Below are 24,816 nucleotides of genomic sequence, written 5' to 3'. Positions count from 1 at the left end.
ATGAGCCACTGTGTCTGGCGCATACTTTTTAAAAAGCTAATAATAATGGCATCTTATCCTGTAAGTACTTTTTCACATGTATGTGTGATGAACAACCATTGGTATACATAAAGGACAACTTTTAATTTCCAAAGTGAAAGTAATATTTTATATGAAGTAGTATTTAATTTTTTTTTTTTTTCTTGGAGACAGGGCCTTGCACTGACACCCAGGCTGCAGTGCGGTGGCAGGATCAGCCTTGAACTCCTGGGCTCAAGTGATCCTCCTGCCTGTGCCCCCCCAAGTAGCTGGGACTACAGGCACACACCACCACATCCAGCTAATTTTTGTATTTTTTTGTAGAGTCTGTGTCTCATTATATTGCCCAGGCTATTCTCGAACTCCTGGGCTCAAGTGATCCTCCTGCCATGGCCTCCCAAAGTGCTGGGATTACAGGCGTTGAGCCATCATGCCCAGCCTTAAATTTTTTTTTTTGTTCTGTGAATCTCACAATCTTTGGAAATGTTACCTCATTTTATAATTCTTGCTGGTTTCCTTCAAATAATGAAAATGACCCAAAGATGCACTAAAACACCTTTCCAGACTCGCTGACAGGCCATGATAAAGGGCTCTGGTGTGAAGTTCCTATGTCTTTTCTTGTTACTGTTGGTGTGGTGAGCAGGCCTTCTTGCCTTGGGCTGGCCGATGACCATGGGAAGTTGGTTTTGTTTTGTTTTGACTTCATTCTTGTGCCTAGGCTGTGGAGCCTGGCTGATCATGCCTTGATCGCCCGCTGTAACATGGAAGAGGCGGTTCGCAGTGTAGCTTTCAGCCCCGATGGATCTCAGCTGGCCCTGGGCATGAAGGACGGCTCTTTCATTGTTCTCCGAGTCAGGCACGTACTGATATTGAAAATGGTATTTAGAAATGCTCTCGTGTTAAATGTTACAATTTTCCTGGTCATAATACATGCCAGGACCTTAGGAAAAATCCATTTACCCATTCAAATAGGAATACTGTAGATCTATGATCCCCTATCTGTAATTCTGAAGTCCTAACACCCTGAAAATACAAAATTATTTGATAATTTGGCAGCACAGTCTAACCCAACAAACTGATGTGAGGCTGTTTATAATCTAGTAATCTCTTAGTAGGAATAATCATGTGTCATGTGACTTGCTGCAAAATTATTGTGTTTAATACACATTGCTGCCCCAGCCCCCACTGGGGATGTTACATGATATATTGTGTATGAACCTTTCTAAAATCTAATGAATAATGAATTCCCAAGCACATCTAATTCCAAGGGTTTTGGATAAAAGATTGTGGGCTTTGTAGTAAGCCAAGAAAAGAGGAAGAAAGAATAAAGCAGCGTCCAACAGCACCAGATGTTTAGAGGTGAGCTTTAGTAAAAGATTTCTTCTACCCATAATTGATACTAAAATGGAATATTTCCTATTTACTAACATCCTATATAATTTTTACTGAAAAAAAATTATGACCCACCCTTGTAATTCCCCTGAATGCATTTGTTGTTCTCTCGACTCGCATGTTTTGTAATTATAGAAAAGCAATGCAGCTATAAATTAAATATTGCCCGCTTTGCACAGAGAATTCTCCATAGCTTTGACTGGAGAATGGTCTTAGCACAGTTTATTACAATACATTCTCACTACCAACCACACATAACTCATTACTGAACTAGTGGGCAACATTTTCTTTCTCTGCTTAGTGATGTGTGAAAAGATGGCTAAGTACCAGATTTCTTTTTTGATGGACTTCTCAAGCCTCCACACTACACACACACACACACACACACACACAGACACCCATAAATTTCCAGACACCTATTTTATGACATTCTAGTACACCATAATGCTGTTAATAAATGATAGCAGGTATGAGGGACTGTTACGTAGAACGGTTATTTGGTATTCTTTATGCATTCAGTTTTTTTGGAGTTGATGAAACCATCTTTACTAGCTCAGGGGACCTGCTAGTCATCATAATCCTGTCTCACAGTTGTAGGGAAAAAACAACCCCAGTGAGCTTTCAAATGTGAGCAGAAATTCTTAAAAGAATCTGGTCAGAAACAAAACAAAATATTCCAGTGACTTACTGTATTCATGACAGTGAAATGTTGAATGATTACATCACCATTTAACATTTAAAAAGGTAATTTTCTTCAGCTGCTTTTTTGGCTTGCTCTTTTTGCGACAATATAAGTATCAAGCCTAACAGTGACTAGTTTCTTAAAGTATAAAAAAGATGATTTATTTATGTTAATCTTGATATATTCTCCCTTTCTCCGTGGAGTATTTTTAAAACAATTTGACAAACCCCAACCTTTGAAACAAAAATTTTAGGGAAAAATAATATAAACATGAAAGCAAATATGCATTTTTTAAAATTTTAAAAATCAATACATAATAGATACACATATTTTCAGGGTACATGTAATTGAATACATTCATATAATTCGTGAAGATCAAATCAATGTAATTGGGCTATCCATCACCTTAAATATTTTTTTCTTTATGCTAGAGACATTTGAATTATTTTCTCCTATTTGGAAATATCTGATAGATTATTATAACCTATAGTTACTCCATTGATCTATCAAATGCTAGATCTTATTTCTTCTGTCAGATTGCGGTTTGTGCCCGTTAATCCACTTCTCTTCATCACAAATATGCACTTAATTAAATTCTTTGTTTTTACTTTGGAAGCCCAAAATATCATTTAAACAGTTTGTTATTCTCCTAAAATGCCGTAAATTTTAAGACGGAGTCTTGCTCTGTCGACCAGGCTGGAGTGCAATGGTGCCATCTTGGCTCACTGCAAGCTCTGCCTCCCAGGTTCACGCCATTCTCCTGCCTCAGCCTCCTCAGTAGCTGGGACTACAGGCGCCTGCCACCATGCCCGGCTAATTTTTTGTGTTTTTCATAGAGACGGGGTTTCACCGGGTTAGCCAGGATGGTCTCAATCTCCTGACCTCGTGATCTGCCCGCCTTGGCCTCCCAAAGTGCTGGGATTACAGGCGTAAGCCACCGCGCCCGGCCAATGCCATAAATTTTAAATAATACCATTTTATATATTTCCTCAAAAGTTAGTCCTTTAATTCCTGCAGGTTTGGTTCTCTTTCAACACACTTCTTTTTCTGACACATACATTTTAAAACTTGGATTTTCTATTTGTAGAATTGCTGCTTATCATTTTGCTTTTTATTCTTACAGAGATATGACAGAAGTAGTTCACATCAAAGATCGAAAAGAAGTCATTCATGAAATGAAATTTTCTCCAGATGGTTCTTACCTTGCAGTGGGATCCAATGATGGCCCAGTAGATGTCTATGCTGTTGCCCAGAGGTATAAGAAAATTGGAGAATGCAGCAAGTCCCTTAGTTTCATCACACACATTGACTGGTCCTTGGATAGTAAATACTTACAAACTAATGACGGTGCGGGAGAACGATTGTTCTACAAAATGCCATGTAAGTCATGTGGAGGCCTTGGATGTTTCTGGAAAGCAAAATTTTGAAGCAGGTGAAGGAAATACAGGACAAGTGTCATGGCTGTTACAGAATTTGTACAGCAGGTTTTCTGGTTTTTGCCGGAGAGCCCCCCCAACCTCAGGGCAAGGAATGTTTTCTGTCACAAGATCCCAAATAACAGACATTCAAAGGAAAGGTATGAGTTGGAACATGTTAAACTAAAAATTACTGCACAGCAAGGGAAACCATGAATGAAATTTAAAGACAAGGCATAGACTAGGCATCAGTTCTTGCCATTGTTATAATGGACGAAAGATACATATCTAGAATATATAAAGAATGCCTAGGGATAAGAGCAAGGAAAAAAAACACTAGAAAAATAGGCAAATCTCAAATGACCAATAAAAGACTAGGAATCAGAGAAATGACAATTAAAACAACAGTAAAGTACCATTTTACGTTATTTAGACTGGCAAAAGTCTGATGGCGAGAAGAGGGGAAATGGAAACCACACATACTGCTGGTGAGAACATGCACCAAGGCGTGTGCACAAGGATGTTTATGACACAGTGCCTAAATGTTTATCAGCATGAGGAGAGTTGAGTTAAATGTGGGGTAGTCATATAACGGAATACTTGAAAGAACTTGAAAACATTAAACTAGAGCTACTTGCATCAGTATGGATAGATTTCAAAAATATGCTGAGCAGACAAAAGAAAGTTGTAGAATGATATATACAGTATATGGTCATTTATATAAACTTTTAGCACATGAAAAAATTCTGTATTATTTATGACCATATACATATGTAGTAAATATTTTAACAATGCATGGGAATGATAAACACCTCATTCAGGGTGTCAGTTACCGCTGAGAAGCAGAGATGATCTTGGAAAGAATAACCCAATGAGGCCAGGCATGGTGGCTCATGCCTATAGTCCTAGCACTTTTGGAGACTGAGGCGGGTGGATCACTTGAGGTCAGGAGTTCAAAATCAACCTGGCCAATATGGTGAAGCCCCATCTCTGCTAAAAATAAAAAAAAATCAGCCAGGCGTGGTGGTGGGCACCTGTAATTCCAGCTACTTGGGAGGCTAAGGTGGCAGAATTGCTTGAACCCAGGAGGTGGAGGTTGCAGCAAGCTGAGATAGCACCACTGCACTCCAGCCTGTGTGACAAAGCGAGACTCCATCTCAAAATAAATAAGTAATAAATTTAGAAAAACAGTCCAATGGATTTTAACTCTGAAACATTTTCTTTAAAATTCTGTGATAAAGTCACAATGTTAGGATTTGTTGAAACTGTGTGGTGCAACACTTGTACACTATAGTAGTCTGTATAATTTTCTGTATGCTCGAAGTATTTCACAGGTTTTTAAAGCAGGGAAATCTGAAACAATTGTAGAACCAACTTTCGAGTATTTGGATGTTCACGACCTGCTTAGTTCATTATCCAAGTCTTTTGCTTTTTCTGTTATTTCTTCTTTCTTCCTGCTCTTTGCCCATTTCATTGTTCATTAATATGTACCTAAAAAGTTGACTAAATGGTGATAATGCAAAATAGTCATAATGCTTCTGTCAGTGCCTTGCACACACAGTTCTGCAGTAGGGTTAGAAATGAATGAAAATGAACTGGAGGTATCATCTGTGGGTTTCAGCTTGTCAGGCAATAATACTCCTGTCGTGACACAGATACCCAGGGATAGTCGGCTACATTATCATTAGGAAAACTGGTTTCTGCCAGAATAGAAAAGAATAGTCTTGAAATTTTAGAAAAAATGGCCCTGGGAGTATTAGAAACTCTGAAATCAGCTTAGAACTCCAACACAACATTTCAAGGTTTAAGTCTTCAAAGATTTGAGGATCATAGTCCTTATTTACTTTTATTGTTTTAGTCCCAGATCTGTGTTCTTCATAATTGGAATCTCTTATTGGTTTTTTGGTGAAATGTGCCCATTGGGTTTTTCTAAATGCTGTTTTTGTGACCCCACCATAACTTTTATAAGAGATTCATCTGACTTACATAATACTCATTTATTAATATTTAGTTTGTATAATGCTAAAATAAATGTCATAAATAAGACTCTGCCTTATCAAATTCTTCAGTGCACCATTGCTGAGATATGTATTTCTTTGTTTTCTTTGCTTGACATTACTTTATATATTTTTCTATGTGAAAAAATATTAAACACATGTTTATCATTTGCAATAACAAAATACCATCCTGTTTAGGGGTGGCATCATAATTTACTTCATCACTCTCTTATTATTGGGTATTTGAGCTTATTTCTAGTTTCTTTGTTGGTCCAGCTGTTGGAATTCCAAATGCCCTTGTACTGGTAGAATTTTCTCTCCTGAGTTGCTTCCTAGGACTGTATTCTCCAAGGCAGGAACACTAGGTCAAAGACTGTGTTCCAACTAAAAACGTTTTTATTTTGTTGTCTCTTTAATGAAGTTTTATGTAATGCTGTGTTACAGTCTAGAATTTTAAGGTGCCAATTTGATAATGCACCAGTATTATATAAGGGCATTTATTCTCACCAATTCTTTATTTTGAAAATACTTATTTTGAGAGAGAAATTAGGTAATAAGCTTAATTGTCTTGATTTTGAATTTTAAAATCGTGTGTGGTTAAGCACTTACCCAAATGTATGTTTGTTTCATTCTTTGTGTGCTCTCTGGGGAACATCCCTGACCTGCTGTGGTGGGAACTGGGTAGTGGGCCATCCCCATTTGGGAATATACCCAGCACAATGGTCAGGATTATTTTCCCCAGTGAATTACGTTTTATTTCATCATAATCTTGTAGATTTTCAGTCCCTAATACTTATAAATTTAAATAATATTCACTAATTTTTTTTCATTAATCTACTGAGCCTGAATTTTAAAGACATCACTTCTGAGCCTCCTTAAATTATGAAAAATAGAAGTTGAGGATGAACTTAGCCAAAGTTTTTAAAACCTGGCAAAGCGTTGGTGACTAAATATGATAATACATGATAAAAGTCATTTCATTAATAATATAAAGCATAATACCACGTGTATCAAGGTAATTAAGTAATTATTAGTAGCTTGAGACATTACATTTAGTATGATAATTTTCTTTTTAAGTTTTTTGATACATTCATGAGTCTATTGGGTACATGTGAAATTTTGTGACATTCATAGTATGTGTAGTGATCAAGTCAGGATATTTAGGGATGCATCACCTGAATATTTCATCATTTTCTTTTTATGTCTGAGTTTTGAGTGTGGGCTTTCTTTAAACCATGCAAAAAAGAAAAAAATCACAAATGGGATAAAGAGATTAAAATACATAGTTTTCTTTATTTGCAGAAGTTTTCTTAAGGTTTCAGATCTTTATAAAAAATGAATAAATTAGAATAAACTTTTTATTTACATGTAATAATATTGATTATTTTCAGCTGGGAAGCCTTTAACAAGTAAAGAAGAAATTAAAGGGATTCCTTGGGCCTCCTGGACATGCGTGAAAGGCCCTGAAGTGAGTGGAATTTGGCCCAAATACACTGAGGTTACTGACATCAACTCAGTGGATGCGAATTACAACAGCTCAGTGCTGGTGTCTGGAGATGATTTTGGACTGGTTAAATTGTTTAAATTTCCTTGTCTCAAGAGAGGTAAGGCCAAAAGAGGTGTTTCATTGCATAAAGATTTACTCTAAACTGTATACAGTATGATTAAGGCTGATCTTCCTGGTGTCTATTCCAATACACTATTTTATCTTGTATATTAATATTTACTCTTCAACAATTTTAAATAGAATGTGTTGATGTCTTCTCTTTTTGGCATCTTAAGATATGTGGTTTTGCAAATTTAAGAAAGAATTTGCTAATAGAGTTATTACCATATTGTGATTTGTAAGCTTTTTTTTCACATTTCAAACAAGTCATATTTATGTAAATACTCATAGTTTACATATAGTCCGTTAAAATGTTGTCACTAAAATTCTTTTATGATTCAGAGCTATTGTGCTTATACATGGAAAAGCAAAGGAAATCCTTTCAGACATAATTAAAATCTGATCATGGTTGTGATAATAGTTCATGGACCTCTCATCATAGCAGTAATTTTGCAAACTAGATTTACATAACTGGTGAAATTTTTGAAAGAAGTTTGATTCAAAACAACCCTCTTTGCCCTCAGGTTTTGTTGTTTTGTTTTGTTAAAATTGTTTGACTTCAGTTATGTGGCACACTCAAGCGTTGTAGAAGGTGATGAATTAACCATGTAATGACCTCTTCTTCCTTTGCAAGTTTAGGCAAAGCCCATATTTAGGCTCTTCTGAGACTCCTCAACTGTGCCTGAAAATCTGATCTTAGAAAAGTAATCAACAGGGACATGCTACTGCCTGAAAACTCTTTCACTTGAACAATTTTTAGACTAAGCAAGGAAAAGGATTGAAAAATGCAATCAGAAAGTCATTTTCAGCTAACTGGCAGTTTTGAAGCAGTGACGATTATGGTACAAATGGAACATAAAATGCATAACAAGACACCATCACTGAAACATCACAAAATGACCATCCATTTAAAACGTGCAAGGCACAGAATTACCTCAACATGCCCAATTCATACTCTTCTTTTTCCCCACAAGAGCCCTTTGAGTAATAGGCCATAGGGCATATCTTGTTAGATTGAGTAGTATACTTGCAGGGGGTAAGTTAGGCCTCCAAGAAAGTACCTGGGAATTCAGAATTGAGAAGAAACAACATTGGGGTCGGTGGCAACACTACTGGTCTCCAGTGTCAGAACTTGGGAATAAACATAACTCAATGATAATTGATATACATCCCAAGTCTTCTAAGGTGTGCTTGGGTCTGGAAAATAGCAATGGAAATGTGGATCTATTATTAGAACAGAAAGCGTGTGTTAGTCTGTTCTTACATTGCTGTAAAGAAGTACCTGAGGCTTGGTAATTTATAAAGAATAGAGGTTTAATTGACTCACGGTTTTGTAGGCTACACAGGAAGCATGATGCTGGCGTTTGCTTGGCATCTGGGTGGGGGGGTGGTGCTCAGGAAACTTACAATCATGGCAGAAGGTGAGGGGGAGAAGGCATGTCACATGGCCAGAGCAGGAGCAAGAGAGAGCTAAAGCAGGGTTCCTACACTTTTGAACAAGCAGATCTCATGAAAATTTGTTCACTTTTAGGACAGCACCAAGAGAATGATGCTAACCCACTCATGAGAAATTCACCCCCATAATCCAGTTACCTTCTACCAGGCCACCCCTCTAATTCTGGAGATTACAATTCAACATGAGGTTTGAGCAGGGACACATATGCAAACTGTATTACAGAGGGTGAGTAGTGCTGTCAAAATGAGTCACCGTTACATCAAAAACAGCTCTTTGGATAATGGCATACAGAGGGCATCTGCATGAATGAGGAGAGATGGGCAGCCAGATGACAGTATGGTGAGAGTAGCAAAACCCACCTCAGCAACCCACAAAAATATCCATGTCCTCATAGCAAATGGACTTGTGTTCTACTTTTCATGACACATGACTTACACATCTTATAATTTGCCTCTGAGACATTCAGGCTTTTGTGTCCTTTTTGTGCCAAAACTACTGGTGGGGAAGTGAATAAAAGAGTGGGAATTGTTGATGGGAATACTAGCAGTTGGTGGAATGTGTCTGTCTGTAATTTAGGTGACAAGCTACAAGTATTCCCCGTACGTTTTGAACCTGTAAACAGCCAGATATGAGCAGGTGCTGATGACCACAAGCAGTTGTGGGAAATGAGCAAACATTATTGTTTTCCATTGTGATTTTTAAAAACTCACAACCAAGTTAATTTGACATGTTTGCAATTAAGTGTGTATAATATTCAGTTGCACAGTAATTAAACAAAAGTGTTCTGCAGTTAATGAAAATGACTGCTACTGTAGTATGTTTACATAGCCAAACCAATTTGTTTTTCTCATTTTGACAGTTTTCACATCTTAAAATAATTAGGATCAATACTGACAGCTTTCCCTGATGCCACTTAGACTATATCCTGTTTGACCATCGCCACACAGACACTGAAATGAGGTAAAATCCAAGGCCTTGCTCAATGACATTTGCCATGTCCTAATAGCCTTGGTACTCACCCCTACTCCAACGGGAGACTCAGAGGCCCTCCATGTTCCACCTGGTGCACCCGTTCCGTTCCTCCTTTGCGTTACACCTCAGCAACCCACAAAAGTATCCACGTCCTCATAGAAAATGGGCTTGTGTTGTACATTTTATGACACATGGCTTATGGACAGCTTGAACAGCCACCTCCCATGATGAGTGTCCTGAATATTAACACTTGAGTTGTGGAAATCTTGGATCTTAGGTCTTGGAGGGGCCGGTGCTGGCCTTCCATATGTCATGGATAAGCTTGATGCAGTGCAGGGACAGGAAGGCCAGTGTGGCTAGAACTTAGTGCATGAGGGGAAGAGTTGTGTACCGTGACATTGCATGAGAGGGTGACAGAGCTGTGTCGTAAAGGGCCCCCTGGCCACTACTAGAAATCAGAGTTGTCTTCTAAGTGCAATGAAAAACAATGGATGGTTTTACATGGAGTGATGTGATCAATCTAAGTTTTTAAGACTGTTTTGATATTTTGTGGAATGGTTAGGAAAAGGGAGGTTTCAAGTAGAGAAGTTATTGCAGGAGTCCAGGTAAGAGATGATGTGGCTTGGACAAAGATATTGGGAAGAGATACAGGGAGGTGGTTGGGCTTAGGAAACAGTTTCAAGGCAGAGCTGATAGTCTTACAGATGGATTGGATATGAGAATAGAGGAGAAGAAAGTAATCAAGGATGACTTCTAAGTTTGGGACTTGAGCAGTGAGGTGAGTAGTGGCTGCATTTACAGAGCTGGGAAAATGAGAAAAAAGATGTTTGTCTCTGGGAGTGCACATAAGGGGAAGGGGAATGTCTCGGTCTGTTTTCCTTGTTGTAAGTTAGGGGCCCGTATTGGGCATCCAGGTGGACATGGCACAGAGCTGTCAGTGCTCCAGGGAGACTTCCGGGCTGGAGATGAGCACTTGCAGTCACATTGACAGCACTTTAAAGCCATGGGGGAGGAGGTTGATAGAGAAGAGATGAGGGCTGAGGCCTGAGGCCTCCTGTGGTGCAGAGGACAAAGGGAGGTCTGGTGGAGTCATTCAGTGTCCCAAGGAAAGCCTTTTCAGAGACAGGTGTGGCCTTCATTTATTCAAGAAGTGTTTGTTAAATGCTGTTCTAGGGGATGAAGATAGGCCAGTGATGAAAACAAGCACAAATCCCTGCCCTCATGGAGCTTTTGTTTTACTGAAGGTCCATAGTTAATATACAGGAAAATATAAACATATCTGATTGTGAGAAGTGCTGTGAAGAAAAGTAAAGTAAACAGTGGGAGCAAAGAATGCTGGAGTTGGGCAGTGCAGTGTTCTAAATAAGTTGGTCAAAGAGGGGCTTGCTATTGTGGTTTCATTTGACTTAGAACCTGAAGGAGAATGAAGGATCCAGCCGTTCAGATATCTAGGGAGAGAGCACTTCAGACAGAGGAAACAGCAAAGGCCTAGAAGCAGAGAATGCCTAGCATGTTTGGGGAATAGCAAAGAGACCAGTGTACCCAGAGCAGAGTGAGTGAGGGGGGAGATAGGGCAGAAAGAAAAGGTCAGAGAGATAAGGCCTAAGTATTAATGACACTGATGCTTTTGCAGGTTCTAGTTCCAGCTTACAAAGGCTGTATTAATTATCTATTGCTGCATAACAAATTATTCTCCAAACTTAAAAGTGTAAATGCACAAACATTTATTATATCATGGTTTCTGGGAGTCAAGGATTCCCAAGAAGCTTAGCTGGGTGATTCTAGTTCAGGGTCTCTCTTGAGGTTACAGTCATGTGAAGGCTAGACTGAGGCCAGAGGATTCACTTCTTCCAAGATGGCTCACTCATGTGGCTCTTGGCAGGAGGCCTCAGTTCCTGCTATGTGAGCCTCTCCATAGATTGCTCCAGTGTGCTTATGACGTGGTATATAGAGATCCAAGAAAGACAGCAAGGAAGAATCTGCAGTACCTTTTATAACCTCCTCTTAGATGTCACCTTCACTTTTGCCATATTCTATTCATTTTGTATCAGAGAATTTGTGGACATATTTTTAAACCTATACAAAGAGATAGGCTAATTGATCTGTGAGGAAGGTATAAAGGTCAAGGAAGCAAAGAAGAGGCCAACACTTTAAGATCTAGAGAGAGATGGGAAGAGCATACCCTGCTCCCCAATTACTCAATCATAAGCCAACATTTCCAACTGACCTTAGTTGGAGCCAGTTTGACTTCATTACGAAACTGATTTAGGTAACTCTTTGAAGTAGGCAAGTTTGCTTTTGAGACCCAGTGCTTCCTTTCCCTTCTGCAGCAGAATTCCCCTAATTTTTCTCAGAGCCCCTGATATAATGGGGCTTATCTGGTCAGAGCATGCTCTCAAAAACTGTATGAGCATGACATGTAGCAGTAATTTTCACCTTCTTACAAATCATTGCCTCTCCAGTGGACATTTGAAATTTAAACGTGATAGTTGAACAGATGGCCTCCCCCAACCCTAATAAAAGGGATTTCATTTAGAGAAACTGTAAGAAATAGAAATGTTTTTGAAGAGAGGTTGGGGTATTTGACCTCCTCAAATCTCCCATGGACTTTGGGGTTCTAGGCCTCCATGTAAGATGGACTGTGCTTATTACTCAAGTGCCTTGATGCTGCTGTGTACTGAGCATATGCTGAAGGCTTTGCTGCTGTAGTTCAACCACAGATATCGCTTCAAGTAGCTTTTTCTGTTGCACTCACTACCTGGGGTTAGTGTTCACTGAGTAAAGCAACCAATTTAAGGAGGAAAAAATGATTCTCCAAACTCTACGTGACTCCAAACAATAATTTTATTTCCATAGAATTGTTTTCTGTTTCCCTGTTGCACAGGATTGTCTGTCTTATCTTGCATTTAAATAAGAATGTGTAAGATATTCATTGTCTATAATTTATTTTCAGAATCAGTGAAGCAGTAGGCATTATTTGGAACAGGTTCAGATGTGTCTTTAGCCACAGGGCTTAAATTTTAAGACCTATTTTTAGCTTACTGCATACTGGAATAATTGAGATATCTTTTGAAGCATTTGGTTATTTGTTACAGTATGTAATACGGAACATCATTTTCAGATATATTTAAAGATTTTACTCCTCACCATGAACAGGAGGGGGGTTGTTTTAAACTAATGAACTCTTCTTTTTTCATAACTAATCCTCTCAAAAAATATTCTTTCAGGAGCCAAATTTAGAAAGTATGTGGGCCATTCTGCACATGTCACAAACGTCCGCTGGTCCCATGACTTTCAGTGGGTGTTGAGCACAGGAGGGGCTGATCACTCAGTTTTCCAGTGGAGGTTTATTCCAGAAGGTGTCAGCAATGGCATGCTGGAAACTGCACCCCAAGGTAAACCCAGCAATAATTTCTTAACATCATTTTATTTTTCAATAGGCGTTTCAAAGAATGGTCTAACGTGTTCTGTAGGTAAAGGGTTTAAGCGATTTTGGAAAATTGATTGCTGTAATCTTAAAATTTTAAGATAAGAAAAAACTTTAAAGATTAATATGGGTGAGTTGGATAATTTTCTTCAAAGGAAGTTGCTATACCAAATGCAAGTTGAGCAGGACGTCAGCAACATGACATCTGCAATGTCAGAATAGGAAGCTCCTGACGCTCCCTCACGGACACCAAATACACGTTGATTCGCAGGTCCGTTCTCTCTGAGAGAAAGGCATCCAAGTTGAGAAACTCCTACCCGCCAGGCAACTGAGAAAACATCCACATTGGGTAGGTAGGAAAAACTGAGGCACACTCTGGCGGGAACCCTACCCTGAGCACTGCTTCCTGAAATCAGGACAGGAATTCCCACCACCCAGCCTCTCCCTGTGGAGAGAAGGGTTTGGACCTCACACATAGTGCTCTAACTCTAGTTCCCCATGGACTGGCTCTTAATTCACCAACTCTGGGAGTAGAGGGCATTAGACATTTGGGAGTCTCCAGACCATGGGAAAGAAGACTCAGTTTGATACAAGTGCTCGAGCCTTCCAGAGGCTTCATTCCCTGGAGCAGTTCTGAGAAAGGGCTTAAAAAATGCAGCCCAGTTTCTACCTAGAAGGGGCTTATGACACATTTCCGGAGGCTACTTGGCAGCCTAGTTTCTAACAAATATGCAACAGGGATTTAGAGGGGCAGACACACATTAGCCCAGCTGGCAGCCTAAGAAACAGACCTCTGAGCCTCCTCCCATGACTCATCCCAGCAGTAACACCAGATGTAATAATATCCTCTGGAAGGAGTTTGTCCACACGTTGAGCTCCCCAACTTTTATAGCCTCCACTCAAGGAAATGCATCCTAAACCTCCCACTTCTGGGAACAGAGGGGGCAAAGTATGTGAATGTCTGTCTAGACCATAGATAAAGGTGGTAGTTTTATATGGACTTGTAGGCACTTCCAGTGGCTTCTTCTCTTAGGAGTGGTGACGAGAAGGTGCTCTAAGAATGCAGCTCCTCATTTCTCCCCAGATGGGGTTTATGCCATGTGTTGAATGCCCAACTTTTACAGCTACCTTCCAGAGGACTCCATCCTAAACCTCTTTGCTCTGGGAGCAGAAGGGACTAGGAATATTCTAGTCTTCCTACATCACAGAACAAAGATGTGGTCTTAAATGGGTTTATAAACACTTACAGGAGCTACATCCCCTTGGAGCAGTGCAGAAAAAAGTTGGGAATGTGCAGCTCCCGTTTTTTTCTCCAAAAGGGGCTTACAGCACACACTTCCAATGCTACTTGATGGCCTGCCGTCAAATGACTTCCATCAAGGAGCTAACAGGGCAAACATATAATAGCCTTCCAGCAGCCAGAGCTCAGCACTTCATGAGCCTTTGCTCTGGCTCACCCCAGTGATAAATCTAAGCCTACCCATACTTCCTGGAAAAAGTTTGGTCATACACCAAGTGCCACACTTTCTATAGCTCCCACCTGTCTCCTTAATGAACTAGCTCTGGAAATTGATGGGGCTTCACATTCGTGAGTGGACTTAAACCACAGAAAATGAAGAGGTAGAGGTACAATGGGCCCACTTCAGGAGTTATCTCCCCAGGATCAGAGGTTACAGCCTAAATGTGAGTACAGGCATTTGTCACAGATTCTATACCTGGCTTAGTGCAGAAAAAGTGAGCGGTAAATGACTGTGCTCAGCTTCACTGTGAAGATAGAAGGAATTGAAACACATAGCCCACCCTCCAACCCTTCTACCTACATCAAAACAGTCTGATGTCTTCCCCCCTTTACAGTCTTGTGGTACCAACAGGACATGGCACATCTTAAGCTCTAGGGGCCACCAAGACAGACAATAGTCTGGACAAACACAGAGATTTGAGAGGCACCTTAAAATCATCGGCCAGTCAGATTGGTGAGATCCTTCTCCTATACAAGGCCAGTCTGACAAGATAGGGAGGGTTTTTTTTTTTTTTTAATCTAATGCACAGAAACCAACACACAGTGTCAGTGACAATGAAGAAATGAAATTCCAGATAAACGAACAAGACATCTCCAGAAAGCAACCCCAGTTAAGTAGAGATATGTGATTTACCCAACAGGGAATTCAAAATAATAGTCATAAATACCCTCACTGAGGTCAAGAGAGCGATATTAGAACAAATTGAGAACTTTAGAGATAGAAGGTGTTTTTTAAAAGTACTCAATGAATTTTGGTACTTTTAAAATACTTTCTCTGAGGATGGGCTGAGCACGTTGTCTCATGACTGTAATCCCAGCACTTTGGGAGGCTAAGGCGGGTGGATCACTTGAGGTCAGGAGTTTGAACACCAGCCTGGCCAACATGGTGAAACGCCCTGTCTCTACTAAAAATACAAAAATTAGCCAGGCGTGGTAGAGCACGTCTGTAATCCCAGCTACAGGGGAGGCTGAGGCAGGAGAATTGCTTGAACCAGGAGGTGAAGGTTGCAGTGAGCCAAGATTGTGCCACTGCACTCCAGCCTGGGTGGCAGAACATGACTCTATCTCAAAAAAAAAAAAAAACTTTCTCTGAAGAGTACTGCCACTGAACTGAAAAATTCAATAGAGAGGTTCAACAGCAGACTAGATTAAGCAGAAGAAAGGAACAGTGAATTTAAAGACAGATTACTGGAAACCATCCAATCTGAGAAACAAAAAGAAAAAGAGTAAAGATAGCTTAGAGACTTATGGTGGTCCAACAACTTATGTGTTACCAGCATGCCAAAAAGAGAAGGGAGAGAAATGGGCAGAAAACATGTTCAAGGAAATAACGGCAGAAAAATTCCCAAGCCTAGGAAAGAAAATAAGCCAAATCAGTCAGGCTGCAGGGGGACAGGGTAACCTTTGAAATGGAAGTGGCCTTCAGAATGGGACTCAAGGAATGGTTGACGGTTGGGGCCTATGTGTTCCAATCAGTGGACATGTATGTAGTCTTTTCATTTATATCCACTCTGATGTCAGCAGGGATGACCAGGTGATAAAATGAAAAATTATTTGAATAAATGTCGACAAGAGTTCTGTGGTGGTTTGGGCCATGACAGTTACCAACACTTGGTGGGCATGGTTAAAAGGCTAAAGAGGATCTGTATTGAAGTAAATGGTTGGATTTTTTTTTGCCCCAGCCTTTCCCTTTTTAAAACCTGCCCATTTTGCAAAACAAAGCTTAAAACCCAGGTATCTGCTGTCTAATAGAAATGTGTAAATGACCAACCTATGCAATGTGGTGAAACCCTGTCCCTACAAATAAAATTTAAAAACTAACTGGGCTTGGTGGTATGCATCTCTGTAGTCCCAGCTACCAGGAGGCTGAGGTCGGAGGATTGCTTGAGCCCCGGAGGAGGATGTTGTAGTGAGCTGAGATTATGCCACTGCACTCCAGCCTGGGAGACAGACCCTGTCTCAAAAAAAGTGTAAATGAGTTCAGTCTGCCTGGTGGGTGGTGTGGGGAAGGAAGTTGGCCTAGTCTGTTAATGTTCCTGAAAGGAGTGAAGGGTGGGCTGAAGTAAACCAAAAGATGAAAGAAAGATGTTTTAACAATTTATATTAAATGAAAACTATGGTATAGTTTTTATTTACTTTGCTAGGATAAAAGGAAAAATAGTTTAGATAATTTCAGCTCCTCAGAGTCTCAGAATTTTTGCTTGTTTCTTATGGGTTGTATCTCTGCAGAAGGTGGAGCTGATTCCTACAGTGAAGAATCTGATTCAGATTTATCTGATGTGCCCGAATTGGACTCTGATATAGAGCAAGAAACTCAAATCAATTATGATCGCCAGGTCAGTAAGCAGGGAGCAATGAACATTTGTAACCCCAGAAGGGGATCTTACTGGATTTGGACATAGCACTAAAAATGACTGGCACATAGACAAGGAGAATTAAGGCAAAAACAAGAAAAATAGTCTACTTTGTGCCTTTAAGTGTAGGTTAAAACCAAAGTGTTTACCCAGTCACACCATTAAAATTTATTTCAGCGGAAAGTAATTGAAAAGTTTCAAAACTGAACCCCTAGTATTTGGGCTTTTTGCCTCCCTAGCACCTAAAACTTTAAAATATTTTTTTTGAAGAAAAATGTGCAAGTAAGCCATAGGTCTTTTTTCACTTTCTTAGCAGATTATGAAAGCATGTGTTTTCTTTACAAGGATGGATACCCTTGAGGCATGCTGGTTTGCATTTGAGCTTGTTAGCCCGGTTTTTCTATTAACTTACTACAACCATTATCCATTTAATCAAAGTATCTACTTAAAGCTCAAATAAAATGTGTATTAATCTCTCCAGTCAGAAATTACCTCTAGTAGGAATGCTGATCAGCTGACTTCAATTTTTTGGAAGTTGACATATCATTTTAGCACTAAACAGTGAGTGTTAAAGCAATCCCTCAGAGGAATCTGAACACCTTGTTACAGCAATAACCATAGGGGTTCTCTTTTTCTTCCTTGTCACTTAACAAAGATATGTGAAGCAGATTCTGTACATGAATGTGGAATGAATAAGACTTCAAATTTCAGATACATCAACTGTCAGTGTTGCCAATAGAGATTTAGGATATAGGCCTATGGCAGCTACCATGTATTGAAAGAAGTTAAGTAACTTGCCCATGTCCACTTTGCTTGTAGTATTAGGATAACAATGCTTACCTAGGCTTCTCTCCAGAGTGCACATTCTGTGCACTACTTGGTTTGCCTCTGTATAAGCACTAAATTGGAATATTTTTCAGCCCATAATCATCACTCATTGATTCAGGGTTTGAAAAATTGTGTTCATACCAAGGCAGTCTAGTGGTTTGCATCAGCCCCATGATGAAATCATCTTGACTGTGCATTGACACATTGTATTACGCAATATGACTACTAAAAAGGACTTGAAAAGAGATTATTGTCTGTGGCCATACAACCCTGAACGTAGTCGATCTTGCCCGAAAAGAAATTATTAATGTGGAAATATTATGCAAACACTAAACAATATTATACTCTGGTATCAGGAGACAATAAAATTTAAACACAATACAAAATTTAGGAAAAGAAATCTTTAATTGGGAAGTGTTTGTTTAATAAAATGATGCTAGTAGAAGAATGAAAAGGGACTAGGCACAGTGACTCATTCCCGTAATCCGGATGCTTTGGGAGGACGAGGTGGGAGCATCACTTGAGGCCAGGAGCTTGAGACCAGCGTAGTTAACATGGTCTCTGTATCTACAAAAAAAAAAAAAAAAAAAAAAAAATGCTGGGCGTGTGCCTATAGTCCCGGCTACTCAGGAAGCTGAGGTGGGAGGATTGTCTAAGCCCAGGAGTTTGAGGGCTACATGCCACTGTACTCCAGTCTGGGCAACAGAGCAAGACCCTGTCTCTAAGAAAAATAAATAAAAGAATGATAAGGTAGACTTAAAATTTATGCCTACGACTCAAACAGTTTGAATATCCTTAATGTGAAAATCTGAATTCTCCAAAATCCAAAACTTTGTAAGTACCGGTATGATGCTCAAAGGAAATGTGCATTGGAGCATTTTGTATTTTGGTTTTGGATTTGGAATGCTCAACCAGTAAGTATAATGCAAATATTCCAAGATCTGAAAAAATCTGAATCCGAAACATTTCTGATCCGAAACATTTCAAATAAGGAATACTCAACCTGTATATTCTCCCTGACATTTCACTTTCCAATGCTTTCACCGATATTTGATTTACATTCACCATATTCCTGAGTGATTCCTTAACAGGGATTTTTAAACTCAATTTTACAGATGAGAATTTGAGGCCCACAGAGGTTATGAGACCTGTTTAAACAATAGAAATATCAAGACTAGAATTCATTGCTCTAAAGTAAATAGTTGGTGAGCTGATGAAAGCGTCATGAAATAAGATGATAATTATCTTTAGATTCTAGAAGCTTGGTTAATTGCATCTGTAGTAGACAAAACAGTGGTGAGAGTTCTTCTGACCTTTTACAAATGATTTTTGATCAAATCCTAAACAAGGACCTTGTATTTTATGATTTTTAGAAGAGTTTGATTAAAAACTTGATGAAGATGAGAAATTATTGCTAGATTCGATTTGATTCTCCACCTGTTAAATGGACATTTCTTGGATTTGATTCTCCACCTGTTAAATGGACATTTCTTGATAGTAAAGTATAAATACACAGTAAACAAAGATGAGTTTTTATGTGCATTTAAATGGTACAATCAGCACGTTTTAGGTCCCAAGTTAGAACAAGATTGATCTTTACCCTATATCTTGGATCTGTTAAGATGCATGAAGCTGTGAAGGGAATGTGATTCCAAAGAGGGATTTCAGGAGAAAATTGTCATGACTCATGAGGTCCACATTTTTCAAATGTCAGAATCAGTAAGAGATTTCTGGCCTTAGAAGAAATAAAGCAAACTTTTTTTTTTATATTTTACTGATACTTAATTTCCTTTAAAATTTACTAATATATTTTCTAGGCGTTAAGAAAATAGTAACAAATCAAGAAAGATTATCTTAAAATCCCAATTATTTAAAAAATAGTTCATATTAATTTTGTTCGTTAGGAAAAAGTAATATTCATTTTCATGTCTTAAGTTTTCAAAGACATATTATTGAAGCAATTAAAGATTTTACAAGAATGTCAAGATACTGATATTTTTGGAACCTGATGAAAGGCATCTCACCCAGATGTTTCTGTTGTACTTTAAGGTTTACAAAGAAGATCTACCTCAGCTAAAGCAACAAAGTAAAGAGAAAAACCACGTAGTGCCCTTCCTCAAACGAGAAAAGGCTCCTGAGGACAGCTTGAAACTCCAGTTCATACACGGGTGGGTGGCCTGTCATGGGCGCCCGTGCGTGTTCCTCTGTCTCTGCCTGGCTGTCACCAACCTTAGCACCAGGCTTAAGGGATCCCCTCCCCTCAGTATCGTCCTCCTCTTGGCTAGCTCTTCTCTGCAACGTGCACTTGTACCTGTGGTTGCTATTTTAAGTGTGACTCTCTGTCCAGTTGCCTCGTCGATGTTCTGTGGCCATCACAGTGTGATTGTCTCTAGATTTCTCAGACTTCATGTAATTCCATGACATAAAGGGTACTGCTGCTCATTGCTGCTGCACTTCTTTCTCATCACCATCTTCACTTCCTCTTTCTCCTTTCCCCTAATCCCTTACTCCGTTTTGCTGGCTCCACCATAGGACAGTATTTTCTTCAAATATTTTCTGCACATGTGCCCAAAATAATTTTGAATTTTGTAAAATTATATGCACCCTTGCATATTTTAAGTAGACAACTAAAACTTTTTAATGTCGGTGTAAATGGCTGAGAAAGATACTATCTGTATTATGAATAAATCAGTCCTTTAAATGGATGCAAAGGAACCTAAATGCCATAAATATATCATTCTCACTATTATCAACTTAAAAAATATGTGAAGCCAGACACAGTGGCTCACACCTGTAATCCCAGCCCTTTGGGAGGCTGAGGCAGGTGGATTGCTTGAGCCCAGGAGTTCGAGACATGGTGAAATCTCATCTCTACAAAAAACTAGCCAGATGTGGTGGCTTGCATCTCTAGTCCCAGCTACCCAGGAGGGAAGTTGAGGTTGGAGAATTACCTGAGTTGGGGAGGTCTAGGCTGCAGTGAGCAGTGATCTTGCCAGTGCACTCCAGCCTGGGTAACAGTGAGGCCCTGTCTCAAAAGGGGAAAAAAATACATGAACAAGCCCTTCTAAAACAGGAAGATATTTTACATCATTCATATTTCTACCTAAGCTCACATTTCCATTCTAATTTTCCCATAAAATTTTACCCTAACATAATCTTTTTATGCTTGAGAGCCGTTTGTCACTGTATCATACCCTCTGCAAGAAAAAAAATTTTCTGTGATCCTAAGACTCTAACTCAGCCCAGTACAGTATCCACTAGCCACACACAGCCACTGAGCACTTAAAATATGGCTATTCTGGAAAAAGATGTTCTGCGTGTGTAAAATGCACACCAATTTTGAAGACTTACTATGAAAAGAGGAATGTAAAATATCTCATCAGTTTTTATATTGATTACATTTTGACATAGTAATATCTTAGATGTGTTTTGGGTCTAAAATATTACTGAAATAAATTTTCTTTGTTTTCTGTTGTGGCAACTAACAAATTTTTAATTACTTAGGAGGATCATGTTATTTTTCTGTTAGATAGTGCTGTTCCATTAACAATTTATTTGAATTATAATTATTAGTAAAGTCGACTAAATCAACATGAATATATTACTAATTGTGACATAATTATTAAGCACAGAAAAATTTTGTTGGAAATTATTTTAATATGATGGATTGGTTTTCAATTGCAAGATCTGTGCATTTATATTACTTATTAGAATGTAACAAAGTTTAATATTGAGTCTATTCTCAGTTCTCATTTTTGTTTAGATGTAAGCACTGAGAAAGTTTATTCTCTTAATATAAGTAGGTAAGAATGGAGGCCATTTTATAGCAATGTTATTCAATTCCTCGAACTCCTATGATAGGCCAAAAAAGTCATATTTGATTTTGATATATCACAAAAAATAATGATCTTTCAGCTGGTAATTCCATTAAGTCTCTGTACAATTTTGTTGAAAGCAAAGAATTGGAAATCGCTTGATTTGCAGGATTCCTTAGCCAGTCATTAGAGTTGTTTTCTTTCAACATCCATACTTGTATTTTGAATTGTTCCTTTGTTTTGGTGCCCCTAGAAGGGTCTGTGTCCCAGAGTAATACAGCATAGTAGGATTCCAGATGGAGGAGAGGAATGGCTTTCTGTAGTGGGCAGGAGGCATTTATGAGAGGGGAGATGGGAAAGGAATACCTGCGCCTCATCACAGATGTGTTCTCAGATGATCATTTTTAAGAAAAAGCGCACACAATAGCTGAGGATCTGCTAACAGATTCTGTTACAATGCTCAGTGCCAATGTGCCTTTTTGAGAGTCATCTCATGCTCTCAGACGGCCATGTATCCTCATTTAAACATTACTGTCCTATGTGACACCTGGAGTTCCACTTGTACATGTTCACGTCAATATGTTAACCTTGCCTCTGACACCTCCTGCTCCATGCATTTGCTGTTTGTTCAACCACTGTGCATTTCTTGGACCTGTGCTTCAGTTATAGAGGCTACGACTGTAGAAACAATCTGTTCTACACACAAGCTGGAGAAGTAGTCTACCACATTGCTGCAGTTGCTGTCGTGTATAATCGGCAGCAGCACTCCCAGAGGCTGTACCTGGGGCACGATGACGACATTCTCAGCCTGACCATCCATCCCGTGAAGGACTATGTGGCTACTGGGCAGGTATCTATCTCCTGTAAAACTAGGGCCTAGCCAAAAAGAGAATTTAATTTTTGAATTCAGTTTACATATTAGAAATTCAAGAAACACTTGGTAGAAATAAACATGAGATGGGAAGGTGAAGATTGAATGATCATTGGATCCTTCCAAGATGATGGGAGAATCAACCAAAGCATTTTAGCACTATTGGGAGACCTCTGAGGAGTTCTTGTCCTGGAATGATGAAATCTATGAATGGGACCAGCTAAAACTAAAACAGTGAAAGTTTTATCAAGGAGTAGCTTTATATACTTCCTCACTGTATGCCCAGGACTTAGTATATCCTAGGTACTCAATAAATATTTATTGAATGAACCATTTAAAAGTACTATAACATCTAGAGTATAATTATATTTGTAAGATTTAAAACCATAAGACTTTTGACTAATTTATATTTTAGCCTTATAAAAACACCTTGAATTTTATCTGAACTTTTTCTGAAATGCCTAAACCTTAGATTGAGTCTGTAATTGAAAAAGCTGCTAAAACAGGGACCCTCTACAATCATTTGGGAGTGGAAAGAGAAAAATAATCATTAATTTATTGAAGACTTTATTAAACTCAGATGTATTACCTTGCTGGCAAAAGAGTAATATTGTCAAAAGTATTTTTAGTTTTATCTTTTCCTCAAATGTATAGATTATACTTTAGTTCAGTTTTTATAATGAGTGTTTAATTGCAGATAATACTTCAACTGGTATTAACTAAGTGGCAAATTCTAAGAAAATATTCTTGGTATAATGTCAAAGGTTAACATGAGACAAGCCCTTTTCCTGAGACTTGACATGCAGGTGGTAAAGCCTTTGGACAGAGTTCATAACCTGGGGTTCATGAAATCTATGAATGAAAATGAGAACATGAGGGGAGTCAACCCCTTAAAAAGTTGTATTTGGGGGGAAAAAGGATCCATAGCTTTTAAATTGTTTTTTAAAAGGGTTGCAGTCCTCCAAAGGGTAAGGGCTGACCTTTGGCTTATACATGAATTTGCTGGCCCTCCAACTGAAAATTAGAGACCTATTGTGTTAGGTGATGTTATAAGGTTTTACAAGTAATTGATCATTGCTTTGCTTTTTCACTTGCCCTTATTTTTTGTCCGTCTTATAAACAGATGGTACTCTTTTCAAGTGTATTTAATAGCCTCTTTTTTTAAGTAAAAGCCAAAGGTGGTTTTTTTACATAAATCCCCGAGGAGATACTGCACTCGATACTGTATTCGATGGAAGGTAAACCAGTGGCAAACAGTATTCCAGCAGCCACCTGCAGGAGACTGGGCCTCCACAGACCTCTGTAGGAGTGGCCTGGATTCTGCTCAATTACGCCTATGGCTTTATCTCCCATTTTTCCTTTTAAAGTCATCACACCCAACAGGTTTCCCTGCCTCTCACTACATATTACAAGTGAGAAAAACCACTTTACTATTACAATTTTCTTTGTTGTTGGGGATTAGTGTGATAGAAGCTGGTATCCCTGCAAAGATAATCCACCTTACTAAAAGATAGTTATGCCATGAAAATGTTATTTCCCAGGGGGAGAAGTGGGGCCAGGCCTTCTTCTGGTGGGTAGCGTAATTGAGAATGGGTAAAATAACTCTGGATAGCGTCATGACAATGTACAAGTGACTTCCTTGACTGAGAAGCAGAGTCTTGTGTCGAGCTGTGGGAAGGCCAGGAGAGGGAATGGTAGAAGTAACTGATGAAAACAAGGCACAGTGGACATTTGAATTAGTCTGAAAGGCCCAGGCATCAGCTTAGGCTCTATTGGAACTCTACCTGATTACCAGGACAAGCCTCTTAAAGATACAGTGCCTCAGTTTCCCCATCTCAAAAATAACTGAGTTGTAGCAGATGATTTCCTAGGGTCCCTCTATTCTCCAAATGGGTTTATCTTGGTTTCTGAGCAGTGTTGGACTCTAAGGAACAAAATCATTGTTAGTATAACGTATTAGTAGTTAATAACAGTCATCCTGTTATTTAAGGTTGGAAGAGATGCTGCTATTCATGTGTGGGACACACAAACTCTAAAATGTTTGTCGTTGTTGAAAGGACAACATCAGAGAGGAGTGTGTGCACTTGATTTTTCAGGTAAGGCCCAGAGTCATTGACACATGGTTCTACCTTGAGAGAGAGAGACAGAGAGAGTATGCCCCGCACGCGTGCGTGTTTGTGTATTTAAACATGCTCGCACTTAGTTGTTCTGTTTGTATTGAAGTGCAAGCTCTTTGTATGCCAGCTACCTGCTCTTAGACTGGGAATCATACATGGGAATACCTCACCAAAAAATGTGGCCTTTAGATTACACACCCCTTCCCATCTTACTCATTTTCTGTCTCCTAAGTCATTACCCAGAGCTCACACTGTGTTCTGAATTTGCTTGAGCGATTTGAAATCCAGAGCAGCTGTTGCTGTTGACTTAGTCGCAAATGTCTGGCAGTGACTCAGAACATCAATTT

At 39.1% G+C, this 24,816-nt stretch overlaps 1 protein-coding gene and 1 non-coding gene across 3 annotated transcripts in view; both read left to right on the top strand.

The window, feature by feature from the left end:
- EML6 (EMAP like 6) overlaps window positions 1-24,816 on the top strand; it is a 272,017-nt gene that overhangs the window by 140,496 nt on the left and 106,705 nt on the right. For both annotated transcript variants that reach the window (XR_009210040.1, XM_032176630.2), the window contains exons 9-16: window positions 737-874; window positions 3,216-3,472; window positions 6,896-7,108; window positions 12,766-12,933; window positions 16,714-16,820; window positions 19,716-19,834; window positions 22,145-22,331; window positions 24,343-24,448. Coding sequence is in view for 1 of the 2 variants with exons in the window: in XM_032176630.2 (XP_032032521.1) it covers window positions 737-874; window positions 3,216-3,472; window positions 6,896-7,108; window positions 12,766-12,933; window positions 16,714-16,820; window positions 19,716-19,834; window positions 22,145-22,331; window positions 24,343-24,448 (1,295 nt within the window). In the remaining variant the exon portion in view is untranslated. The remainder of the gene's footprint in view (window positions 1-736; window positions 875-3,215; window positions 3,473-6,895; window positions 7,109-12,765; window positions 12,934-16,713; window positions 16,821-19,715; window positions 19,835-22,144; window positions 22,332-24,342; window positions 24,449-24,816) is intronic.
- Window positions 3,543-3,604, top strand: LOC116484359 (U7 small nuclear RNA). The gene has a single exon (XR_004252533.1). It is a non-coding gene; the product is annotated as a U7 small nuclear RNA (small nuclear RNA).

Source organism: Hylobates moloch, unplaced genomic scaffold (assembly GCF_009828535.3).
Source record: "Hylobates moloch isolate HMO894 unplaced genomic scaffold, HMol_V3 SCAFFOLD_15, whole genome shotgun sequence".
NCBI classification, from domain to species: domain Eukaryota; kingdom Metazoa; phylum Chordata; class Mammalia; order Primates; family Hylobatidae; genus Hylobates; species Hylobates moloch.
This window is presented reverse-complemented; position numbering and strand designations above follow the sequence as displayed.